At 46.2% G+C, this 13,119-nt stretch overlaps 1 protein-coding gene across 7 annotated transcripts in view; it reads right to left on the bottom strand.

The window, feature by feature from the left end:
* LOC310911718 (UDP-glucuronosyltransferase 1A1-like) overlaps positions 1-13,119 on the bottom strand; it is a gene marked incomplete at its 5' end in the record, with an annotated part of 75,550 nt that overhangs the window by 26,266 nt on the left and 36,165 nt on the right. The window contains one exon of one of the 7 annotated variants that reach the window (XM_083865602.1): positions 10,828-11,607. The exons of the other annotated variants lie outside the window; for them this stretch is intronic. Coding sequence (XP_083721728.1) covers positions 10,828-11,592 — 765 coding nt within the window. Of the gene's footprint in view, positions 1-10,827; positions 11,608-13,119 lie in introns of those variants that run through there. 7 annotated transcript variants of the gene reach the window in all.

Raw genomic sequence — 13,119 nt, 5'->3', positions numbered from 1 at the left:
AACAGGGACAGAAGCTTGAGGTGCATTTCTCAGTAAACACCAGACTCAACTACAACAACTTGCTAATTAGGGATTACACCTGTCTGCAAGGCTTTGCCAGCCCCTCACACCCATTCATCACCCACTAAGAGAGTACCAATATACACAAAGTCACAGCAAATTAGAGATTGTAGGGACACATAAAATTGGACAAGACAAAGACAGGAACATCCTGACCTAATTGGACATGCTTTGAAAGGAGGTTCTCAGAGAGACCTCAAATGTCCTTCCAGATGACAAAGCTGGATGAACCAATGGCAATTCAAAACACTGCAAATCCTTCATGAAAGGAAAAAACCAGGATAGAATTATAGAGAAAATCAGCCAGATTGGGCCAGAGGATAAATGAACACGTCCTCAATTCAAAGTGTGTCTTGTGCCATTAGAACAGCCTTGAGGCTTGGAAGGGGCTCTGAGGAACCCACTGCAACCCAAAGGTGGCCTGGAGCAGAGGCACAGGACCAATGGGGAGTCTCCCAGAGCTAATTCCATATACAACACTTTCCCCACCTTTCTACTCTGATAATCCTTCACTGATACCACAACCAGCACCTCTCTGCAAAGCACGAGCAGTTCCAAATCCACCTTCCTGACCAAAGCTGTGTTTCAGCTTCCCCAAGATTTCCAAAGCCTGCAAGTACAGCAAAAGAAAACAGAGCATGACCCACCTGATTTAGCTTCTTATAAGCACAATTTACTCCACTAATCAAAACCATGTTGGGCATTAAGGGTCTTGGGAATTGAAAGACAAAGTCCAGCTTCATGAGCCAAATGGAAGCCTGGCGCAGTAGATCCAGCATGGTCACCTCCCGCTTGAGGAATTCCGAAGCCAGTTCTGCATAAGGTTGGTAGATAGCATCGCAGAGAAAAAAATTTGGGATCTCATAAATCATATTCTTCACTCGCTGGAGAAAGGTCATGTGGTCTGTAAGGTCTGTAAATGCTCTGGGGACATAGGAAAGGGGATTGGGGCATTGAGTGGCTTGATATTGCAAACCACATGGCATTTGCTGCAGGAAGTACACAGAAGGCAGGGAAAGGTGCTCTGCCACTATCTGCCCACAGGGGAGAAAAGGATCTGTAAGGACAGCATCAAATTTGGTCTCTTCAAGGTACTTCATGAGCTCCTTGTTGTGGATTAAGTGTGTGCAGATGTCCAGGAACACAGCAGAAGACTTCTTTGCCTGTTGATACTGGCTAATAACTCTTTCCAGAAAAGGCCCCTCTTGAAAAAAAATCTGTACTGACCCTTTGAAAACTTCATCCATCTCTTCCTGAGTGAAAGGAACTGGGTACGTTTTCATCACAAATGTCTTGGATGGTTTGATGTGCATAGTGACTTCAGGTGCCACCACAACCACCTCGTGTCCCTTTTTGTGGAGCGTGTCCAACAATTCCCGCATGCTGAGCCAGTGGCTACCCTCCACTGGCACCACCAGGAGCTTCCCAGCAGCAGCCAGACCCAGCAGGGACAGGAGCAGAACCACAACTGGTGGAGAAGCACTGAGCCCCGGAGCCATTCCTGCAGGGATCAGGTCAGTGTCTCCAAGGAAGGAAACCTGTGGCAGCACTGGAGCACTGGCACCTGCTCCACTCTTGCAAGAACTCCGTGCCACAGCCCAACTGTGGATCCTTATTTTATGTGCTGGGCAGTGAATGGGTAATCCCTGATACGATAAAAGGCTGCAGAACAAGCATGGAACTCCTGCCACGTCCATAGAATCACCAGATAATGCCCATTTATCTCTATCAGAAGAACAATAAAGAGTGCCCCAAGAAGGAGGCAGGTGTGGCTCTGGGACTGCACTTTGGATTCCTTCCCTCTGGCTGAACCTTCTGCATGCTCAGGAGACGTGTCACATGCACATCAGCATGTGACGCATGGACCAGCAGAGGCTTCTCCTTTCCCCCAGGTAAGGTCTGTCCCCTCTCCCTGTCTCTTGGAAAACTCATCTCTAGGAGACCCAGACCACACAGCAGCATTGGAACAGCTCTTTAAGATGGTTTCCAGTCTGAGAAGGCAGAAGAGGTGGAAGGATGATGCCAGGTTTCTGAGGAGAGTTTTAAGATTACTTGTTTCAGTTTAACACAACCTGGCTTTTAGTGGGGGCAGAGGCAGCCACAGAAGCTTCTGAGAGAGAAGCTCATTGAAATCTCTACTCTGTTCAGCAGAGACAATTGCTGAAGGCTCTGATGATTGACCTACTGGCTGGCCAAATTAGAGAAGTTAGTAATGCTCTGTGGTGACATATTTAAGAACGAGAAAACGTGTGCGATTCCTCTTTCTTCCTCTCCTATGAGGGGTGGTGAGGGGTCTGCTGGGCCCCTTCTTGTCCTGGCTGGGGCCATGCCATGGGCTGGGTCCATCCCAGTGCCATGAGTGACCACGTGGCTGAGACCATGTGGTCAGGTCCAGGGCTGGGAGCACTCATGGGGCCAGGGCTATCTTGGCATGATCCGCAGCAAACTGTGCTTTCCTAGCCACTTTTAACTAGCCTGTGTTATGCTGTGGGCAGAAAAGACAGGAGTGGTAGCAGTGGCTTTTCCTTTTTGGCACCCCACACAAGGAGAGGCGCCGAGTGGAGCCGGTGGCCAGTGCGGCTTGTGGGGTGCTGGCAGGGAGCACGTGAGCAGCAATGAGGGCATGATGAGCAATTCCCCGATGAGGAGCATTGCGTGACTCTATAAAAACTTTTCAATTAATAGAACTTGAGAAAAAATGAACACACGGACAGCAATTTTCTCTCGAGTCAGAGAAGAGGGAAAAGTAAAGACACATGAGAATACCATGGTGACACTAAGGTTGGTGAAAAGGAGGGAGGGGGAGGAAGAGGTACTCTGGGCCTCAGAGCTGAGATTCTTCTGCAAGCTGTGCTGAGGGCTACAATGTAATTCATGTAATTCATGAAGTGCATGGGGGATGCAGATTTCACCTGCAGCCCGTGAGAAAGGATGTTCATGCTGGAACGTGTGGATGCTGAAAAGCTGTGATCTAGTGAGAAACTCAAATGGAGAGAGTTCCTTGCTTCCATAGATAGAAAAAGAAGACCCTTGCTTCAAAACTAGAAACAGCTCATCCTCAAAAGACTACACCCCATGAACTAAAATGACCCACACAAACAGTTGTAGGAAAACCTCTTTGCCCATGGGAGGGACTCATGCTGTAGGAGGCAAGGCTTGACTGCTACTCGTGAAAATTAGAACCATGTTGGAAAAGTTTACAGAGTCCTGTCCCATGAAAAAGACTCCATGGCATAACAGAGGAGACTCCTCTCCCTAAGCAAACTGAAATAAGATTTTTAGGAGTGACAAACTGACTACAACCCCCACGTTTTGTCTCCCTGCACTGTTGGTAGGAAGGAAAGAAGGGTGAGGGGTGCAGGGCATTCTAAAGGTTTATATTAGCTCTCATTATCCGCTTTTAATTCTGTTAATATTTTTTTCTTTATACCTTTTAAGTTTTGAGCCTGTTTTGCCCTTAAAGTGTTTCTTCCCAATCTTTACCTCAACTCATGAGCCCCTTTTCTCTTTCCTTTCCCCCTCCTCTGCTCAACTATAGCAGAAAAGAATGAGTAAATGGCTTTTTGTGGGTGCCTAGCTTCTAATCAGTGTCAAAATCCAGTCTTTGACAGAGACTTTCCACAGAACAAGTCAGGACTTAATTCTGCTTTTGTTTTCGTCACTGACAAAACACACATGGGGTCCAGCTGTGGTGGAGCTGTATGAATGCTCACGTTGCCAATGCCACTCTGCACAGGGATGTCTGTCAGATGTCACAGCCACCTCCACACTTGGGGATAGATGGAATTGTCACAGCAGCTTTTGATCCCACCCTGAAGCACACCAGTCCTAAGGAACAGGACTGAATAGAAAGCCAGGACTCCAAAAGAACTCACCCAAGTTCCCAGGCTCACCACTGGAGTAGCAGAGGAGTCTCTCCAGGAGGAACACTGCACAGGGCTCTTGCCAGCATCCAGAGGAACCCAAAGTTGGCATCATCACCAAGGCTGCACCCAAAGCCAAACCCTCAGTGCCAGTCAAAATGTGCTGGATGTGTCAAATCAGACCTGCTCCAGGCAGGAGCTGGGCACTTTGCTGGTGGAATAAATCTCCCATCACAGACCTTCGCCAGAAAACCCCGGTGACTCCCTTCAACTGAGCACCTTTTAAAAGCCAGAAGGAAAAGCTGTCTACACAGGAAGTGGAAAGTCAGGAAGAAGGAAGGAAAACAATTGAGGATTCACCTCACTCACCAGAAATGGGAACTCAATGCCTCTTGCATAAGAAAATTCCCCCCTCCTTTACACAGAAACCAATCAGGACATGTATTAAATGCAGACCCACCTGAGGCAGCTCCTTGTGAGCACAGTTAACTCCTCCAATTGGAATGATGTTGGGCATCAAAGGCCTTGGATACTCTAAAACAAAATCTGACCTCAGGAGCCAAACTGAAGCCTGGCGTAAGAGATCCTGCACAGTCACCTCCATCTGCAGGAACTCTGAAGCCAGTTTTGAGTAGGGTTGAAAGGCAAAATCACAGAGAAAAATATCTGGGATGTCATGGAGTAGGTTCTTCACCCGCTGGAGAAAGCTCATGCGGTCTGTAAGTTGTGTAAATCCCCTGGGGACATAGGAAGGAGGCCTGGGACACTGAGTGGCATCAAAATCTAACCCACACGGGATTCCTCGTAGGAAATACACGGCAGGAATTGAAAGGTGCTTTGCCAGTATTGCCCCACAGAGTAGGACAGGGTCTGTAAGGATGGCATCGAACTTGCTCTCCTCAAGGTACCTGATGAGCTCCTTGTTTTGCAGGAGATGTGCACAGCCGGAGACCCCAAAGTTAGTGATTCTTTTAATACCTTGGTACGCTTTAACAAACCTCTCCAGAAAAGATCCTTGTTCAAATGAAAAATGAAAAAATGCCTGGAATTCTTTCTTCAAATCTTTCTGAGTGTAGGGGACTGAGTACATTTGCATCACAAAGTTCTTAGATGGTTTGATGCGCATAGTGACTTCAGGTGCCACCACGACCACCTCGTGTCCCCTCTTCCCCAGGATGTCCACTACTTCATGCATGCTGAGCCAGTGGCTCCCATCTGCCGGCACCACCAGGAGTTTCCCAGCAGCAGCCAGACCCAGCAGGGACAGGAGCAGAACCACAACTGGTAGAGAAGCACTGAGCCCTGGGGCCATTCCTGCAGGGATCAGGTCAGTGCCACTACAGAAGGAGATCCCCAGCTCAGTGATTTTAAGTGATGCAGTCTCTGGTTTTTATGGATGATCTTTAGACTTATTTGCATTTGGTAAATGTTTAAACATAGACATAGCAAAGACGACAGAAGATGACAGAAAAGCTGTTAAAGTTCATCCTATTTGGCAGACACAAATCAGGGCTGGAGCTACTGTGGGAAACACCCCTCTCTCTGTATTGGAGGAACACTGGGTTTGGAGGAACACTGCCTGGTTATGTAGGGAAGAGATCAGGAAGTCCAAGGTGCATCTGGAGCTGACCTTGCCCAGGGGTGAAGATAACAATAAGGGTCACTACAGGTCTGTCAGCCACAACAGGAAGGTCAAAGATAGTGTTTCCCCTCCGGTAAGCAAGACTAGGAAACTGGTAACAATGGACAAGGGGAAAGCTGAGGGACTCAAGAACTTTTCTTTTCTCAGCCTTTACTGGCAATCTCTCTTCCCACATCTCTCAAGTTGGATGGATGGCAAGATGGGGCTGTGGGAGCAAAATTCCACCCAGTGTAAGAGAAGATCACATTGGTGACCAGTTGAGGAACCCAAACATAAAGGCACTGGATGACCCAAACACATGGGACCCCATGAGATGCATCCCAGAGTCCTGAGGGAATTGGTTGATGGAGTTGCCAAGGCACTATCCATGATATTGGAAAAGTCCTGGCAGTCAGGTGAAGTCACAGTGACTGGGAAAAGGCAAACATTGCACCCACCTTTAAAAAGGACAAAAAAGAATCCCCTGGGAACTACCAACCTGTCAGCCTCACCTCTGTGCCTGGATGATCATGGAACACACCCTCCTAGGAGACATTCTATGATTTAAGTAAATGAGAGATCCTTCAATAAGTGGTCTGCTCAAAAGACCTAATTAACAGATCATTAATTTTCAAGAAAAGAATTTTCAGTGTAACATAATTCCTCCCCTCCTGCCATTCTGTATTGTTTTCTGTTTGCGAAAGATTAGAAGAAATATTAAAACTTCACACAGGAAGTGGTCTGAATTCTTCACCAGTTTTATATCATGACACTGTGAGGAAAGTAGAAAATTGGCCATCAAAGTTAATTTCCCTGCAAGGCCTCTTTTTGGAGAGATGAGGTAGGGGCTGGAAGGAGGAAGGACATGTTTTTTTGCAGTTGTACTTAAAACTGAATTAGCAACTCAGAAATACCATTCTAGATCAGTCTGGGAAGAGTTTGCCCTTGGGCTATGAAAGCAAACAATATTAATACACAGACAGGATTTGCAAACAAGCCCTAATCATGAAAATTATTGCAATAATTTTTGCAATACTGCAAAAATTGCAGTAATTTTGACAATAGACTCATTAAGTGTCAAGGTTGGTAGCCTACACCAGAATATTTTTACAGACATTTATCAAACTACTGTGGCTCTAGGCACATCCTTTGTAGGGAAACTTTGGGAAGGCAGCATAAAGCTCTTGCAAATACAGATGCTGCCAGAACAACCAGAACATTATCTACCTCTTGGTGCATTAGTTGCTTCATTTTTAAATTATGAAAGGTTGGGTCTATTAACCAAAAAGATTCCCCATTTTTAAAAATCAATTGTGACAGTAAAACCAAATCATGGACACAGATACAGGCACACAAAGCATTTGCAAACAGCATTGAACATTCATCTATTTTACCATGGCAATCACTGACCTGAGATAATGGCTTTTTCTTTCCGCAGTTTATACCTTCAATAAAAACTATGTTGGGCATCACTAGCATGGTATACTCAAACCCAAAATCTGTTCTTTCAAGCCAAATGGATCCATGGCTTAAGAGCTCCTCCACTGTTAATTGTGTGTGAAGAACATCTGAGGCCAGAAGTTTAAATGGGAAATAGGCAAAAAGGCAACGAAAGGAATCTGTGAAGTTGAGAGCTGAGATTTCCACATGCTGGATAAACACCATGTGGTCTGAGCTGTCCATAAATGTTCTTGGGATGTAGGAAGGCATTTCTGGGCACTGAGCAACCTGTAAATTCAAACTGCAGGGAAATCCCCAGAGAGAAAAAAGAGACGAGACCAAGAGATGCAGAGCCAGGATTTGTCCGCATGGTATAAGAGGATCTGTGAGAACAGCATCAAATTTACTTCTTTGAAGATGCTGCATCGGATTCTCATGCAGCACACTGCTGCCGGAGGAGGTGTAGAGGCTGGAGATGAACCAGACTTTTTCAAGGAGAGGAGTAATTCTTTGACAAAAAGGTTTTCTTTCAAAAAGATAATTTCTAAGGGAGGACACGTGTGCTCTCAGCTATTTCCTACATACAGGCCCAGATACCTTTTGAGGGTGCAATATGTGGATGCCTCCACACTCAAGTTTACTTCTGGTGCCATGGTGACAATTTGTGGCCTTTCTGGCTGAGGGACGCCAGCAGGCTGAGCCAGTGACTCTCATCCATGGGCACCACCAGCAGCTTCCCACCACAGGCTGAGCACAGCAGGGATAGGAAAAGCAGAAACCCCACCGCAGCTGAGGAGCTGTATTTACCTGCAGGAGCCATTTCCCAAAAATCCAAATTCTGCTCATCTGCCCTGACCTAGCAGCTTTTAAATACAGCCACAGCTCCCTGCCAGATTCCCACATTCTCCCTTAAGGACCTGGCTTTTCCAGCAGAACCATTGACTGGTAACCATTGAAGGCATAGATGAACCATTTAAGTGATAAATGAATTTGGGTTGGGCAGAACTGGGCTTGATAAGTGAGGGTCCCTTCTGCCTCAGTCTGTGCTTATTGATGCTAGATTGAAAATAAAGCCAGGCTTTGCCAAAATAAAACCCTGAGATCAGTCCTGGCACTTGGAAGTGTGGTATATGTTATAAAATAATTCGTGCTGGAGAATTAAATATTTCAGCCTTTGCAAAGCCAGCAACAGGGGAAGAAGGCCATTTGCACCAGAAAAGGAGAAAAACCATCAAGCACAGAGAGACTGTCTCCAAAAATGTGTATTCTAAAATCTGATAACATCTCCAAAATATGTATCTGATATGCAACCGAGATCAGATAATAGATCAGATAATATGCCTAGCCAAAGATGTGTATTCCTGAACCAAGTTTCAGGAAAAAGAATTAAATATGCATCCCTTCCTGGAAAATCCTTTTCAAGTATTCATCCCTTCCTGGAAAACTTTTGTCAGACTGGCAGCAAGACATGAATATGCTAAAGAAACAAGAGCAACAAAAGGATGAGAAAAAACCTCTGTTCAGTAGGAAAACTGTATAAAACAGGATCCTGCCAAGACAGAACTTGTGAACCACGGGGAATTGGTGCTATACAGTCCGATTCTCTGTCTCACCCAGTGTCAACCCCAGGCTCGGCACTGTTTCATTTGTGGCTTTTCTGAAACTTATATTTTTAAATTAATAAATTCTCTTTAATTACTAATTTGGCTACGTTGTTTCTAACAGAAGTAACCAGGCATGCTGAAAACAATGGTTTATTTGTTTCCTTCTTTTTTGAGAAGAATTTTACAGCTGTTCTGAAATGCTTGGTGAGTTTATGTTTAAAATTCTAAAGGTGTGCCACTATATAGCAGGATATCTATGTAAACTCTTAGGAAGAGGCTCTGGGGATTTCCATATGGCTCAGCAATGAAGCCAGGAACACCACCAGGTATGAATTGAATTCACTGGAAAAGCAAAGGGGTTTGCATCAGTGAAGGAAAACCACTGGGTTGATGCTGTCATGCACACCATTCTTTGTTCTCATCCTGTCCTATCTCTCTCCATCATTTTCTCCTTTTGGGAGTGATAGGAAGAAATCAGGAGTGAATAATCAGCATTTCTGCAATAAATATATATTGCTGCTGGACTATGATCTTTACCTCCTAAAGAAAGAAAGAAAGAAAAAAAAAAAAAAAAAAAAAAAAAAGACAGAAAGACAGAGGTAGTCTTGCCCTCAGAGAAGAGTTTGGTTCCTTGCTGGAGCTGCTCCATGGCTTTGCCTGCAGTCAGGATGTCCTGCTGCATTCCCAGAGGATCTGTCTGGCTTTGTCCCAGAGGACCTGTTAAGCAGCTCTGATGGACAGAAGAGACAGAAAAAAGTACTGCCCTGATAAAAGGAGGGGCTCAGTAACAATTTGAAAGAGACTTTCGTGAAAAAAGCAGAGCAACAGAAACAAATAACCCAATGCTGGCACTAGGGAAGTGCTAGGACTGAAGCAAAGCCTGAGGGTAGGGAAGATTTGCTCTGGGGAAGGTGTGAAAAGCAAATCTCTTTTCTTGTGAAGCTTCTCTCATTCATGTTCACAAATGCCTGTGAATTCAAGGGAAGAGTGGTGCTAGCCGGGAAGAATCCATTCTAAGGGCTTTGGAAGGCTAGCAAGTGAAAAAAGCTCAAGGGAATAAGAGAGGAGAGTTTGTTGATTTTTAAGTAATGTTCACAAAGATAAAACTTCTTCCTTTTTAGGAAACCAAATTATGTATTGCTGAGAGAGCAGCATGACACTAACTACAGATCCATCACCGCTGAGGAGAGTTCCCTTCTCCTTTATCTCCTCTTCCACTTAATCCCTGGCTTCACATCAGACTATTCCAGTGACAGCACAAACAAGCAAGAACACACATCACATGCAGCGAGAAGCTAATGTACATCCTAAGCACCACCGAGCTAATCAAAGACTTTTTACTCCACAGATTCCCCAGGAACCACCCATCTACATTTCCCTATCCAAACTGGATGTGTCCTAAAATAGCATCCAAGATTTCAGCCGTTTTTCATGGAAGCTGTTAGACCAAAATCTTCAACACGAAATATGAACCTTTGACTCAAGAACTGCTAGTACATAACAGAGAACATGATGCTCTTGCACATGACCCAGTGAGGTATTTTTCTGACTAGACAAGCAGCTAAAGGTCTTGAAGAAATATTCTCCTGCCTTCTACGTGATGCAAAGAATTATTGGAAGAGCTGTTAAAATTCACCAGGCCATTTGGAATTAATTCCTGCCTAAGAATTTCTGTGCCTGATATCAGATGGAATTAAATACAGCATAGCACGTGATACCCTCACAAACGAAATCCCTAGGTTTGGTAGACCTAAAGAAAGAAGTTGGAATCATTTCTTGTGTTTCTGGTCTTGTTCTTATATGGATTGGCTGTATAGAAAGTCTTAAGACAAAATATATCCTTAGGAAAAATTGCAGAATGGCTTGGATTGAAAAGGACCTTGAAGCTCATCCCACTTCCCTTCCTGCCATGGGCAGGGACACCTTCCATTGTCTCAGGTTGCTCCAAGCCCCATCCAACCTGGCCTGGGACTTCCAGGGGTGGGACACCCACAGCTTCTCTGGGCAAACTGTCCCAGTGCCTTATCATTATCAAAGGGAAGAATTTCTTCCCAATATCCTGTCTAATCCTTTCCTCTGGCATCTTAAAGCCATTCTCCTTGTGCCATCACTTCAGCCTCCTGTAAATAGTCTTAAATAGTCTCCATCAAGGAGAGAGACAAGATACACACCCATCAAATACCTCACTTGGATCATGCAGATGTGCGACTGCCACCACCGCTCCCAGCCAGCCACTGACCTGAGATAATGGCTTCTTCTTCTCTCCACAGTGGATGCCTCCAATGAAAACCATGTTGGGCATGACAGGCATGGGATACTCAAAGACAAAGTCGATTCTCCTCAGCCAGATGGATCCATGACTTAAAAGCTCTGTCATTGTCATCGGTTTTTGGAGGAACTCTGAGGCCAGCTCTTCAAATTGAGAATAGGCAATATTGCAGATGAAGGACTCGGAAAGGGCAATCAGGAAGTTCTTCACCCTCTCAGAGAAGGTCATGTGGTCGGTGTATTGTGAGAACGAGCGTGGGACATAGGACGGCGGGTCCGGGCCCTGAGCCGCATGAACCTCCAAGGCACATGGAACCATCCGCAGGAAGAAAACACTGGGGAGGGAGAAGTGCAGGGCAATGATCTGCCCACAAGGTGTCACGGGATCTGTGAGCAGACCATCAAAGTGACTGTCTCCAATGTACTTCATCAGCTCTTGGTTGTACAGCAAGGACTTGCAGGAAGCGTGAAACATGGTTCCACTCTTCCGGTAATCTTGCAAAAGCTTCCAGAATCTCACCAGGAAAGGCTCTTGGCTGAAAGTTCTTGCAGCAAAGGAACCTATGTGTTCTTCCATGTCCTTCTTCGTGACTGGCACAGGGTAGGTTTTCAGCTCATAGACATCTGAGGAATCGATCAGGATTTTGTTGTCCGGTGCGATGACCACGATTTTGTGCCCTCTCTTGCTCAGCTCAAGCAGCACTTTTTTCATGCTGAGCCAGTGGCTGCCCTCCATGGGGATCACCAGCAGCTTCCCAGCACCAGCTGGGCTCAGGAAGCACAGGAAAGGGAGAAGCAGTGCCACCAGCATGGTGTGGGCTGTGAAGAGAGGAACCCTTGCACCAGCGAGGCCAGGGTGCTTTGCCAGCTTTTGTAGCCATGCTCCGCCTCTGCCCTTTTGACTTGCCTCCCATTTCAGGTCATCAGACCTTTCCAAGAAGGTCACAGAAAGCAATAATTGATTAGGAAAGATTCAGGGTAGATTTGGACTTCGAAGGTGGCTTTGCATGAATCAGTAAAGGTGTGTCACCTTCACGCACACCAAGCTTAGGTTATTGCCTCAATGCCACCTTCTTCCCTCAGCAGGACCCCAGCTTTGTGGCACTTCTTGCCACCAGCCCACCATTCCTGAGGTCTGATGACAAAATGCAGGGAAAATCTGTGAAAAAACTGTACCCACAGAGTGAGTGGGCAGAAACAGTGCTGACCCCACATGGGAGGACTGTGCCTATCAAGAGAGCATTGAAGGGACTCTTTTCCATCACTGCCACTGAAGACTGACAGAGTTGTCACAGACTGAGGTAATTTAGCATTTTTAAAAAGAATTTTCTTCTCTAATAAAACTGATGCAAGTAGTACAGTGAAACATAGCTTACAGTAAAGATTAATATGAGAAATCGGTGTTACAGTACCTGGGCTTTGGGTTTTGCTTTTTTTTTTTTCAGTTGTCAAAACCAGCTGGCACCCCTGAGAAAAATTAATTTTCCTTACTGCAAACTTGCATTTTTTCGAAGATAAGCAGTGTCTCAGTTTGGAAAGACAGGTGTCTGCTAGGGAGGGCAGGACCTCCCTTGGAATGGAGAATGCAAACCCCCTGCTTCTGAATTATTATAATTTTGAAAATTGAGGGCCTCTCAGGCAAAGATATGGGGATAAGAACAACAGTTCATTAGTGGTATGTATAACAAGGCAAACAAAACAACACCACCACAGCATCAACAACAAGCAGAACCAGGAACCAAGTGACTCCTTCTTGGCCGTGGGCACTTTCCCCTTTGGTGCAGTTCTGGTCACAACCAGCAGGGGTGCTGTTGGCTCCCGGTGGGTGGGGCAAGTGCTATGATCCCCCGCGGCTGCAGGGGGCGCTGTGGGGCGGCCTTGGGTAGCGCACAGTAACAGCAGCTTTGTCCCAGCCGGGAGGGATGGAAGGGCTGGATCAGAAACGCAGGAGCCATGGCTGAAGATGCAGGAGGTCTCAGCAGGCAGAGGGTGCAGGCTACAGAGTAGCAAAAATCTCAGAGAAGTGCCAAAGAAGCAGCGGGGGGGGGGCGGGGGGGGGGCGGGGGGGGGGGGGGGGGGGCGAGACGACAGCGACCCTGCTCCCAGCACGGTGACAGGCTCCTCTTTTAGTGAAGCAGGAGATAACCAGGTCCCAGTTCGGTGACTGCTCCCTGAAGCAGGAGTTCACCCCACACCAGAAGAAACAGGACCGAGCTGTAGCAGCAGTGAGTTCCTTTCCCCAAGCAGCAGCTCCACCATCCCA

This window comes from Zosterops lateralis (assembly GCF_965231275.1).
Source record: "Zosterops lateralis genome assembly, chromosome: 7".
Taxonomy (NCBI): domain Eukaryota; kingdom Metazoa; phylum Chordata; class Aves; order Passeriformes; family Zosteropidae; genus Zosterops; species Zosterops lateralis.
Note: the sequence above shows the minus strand (reverse complement) of the source record. Positions and strands in the feature narration are given on the sequence as shown.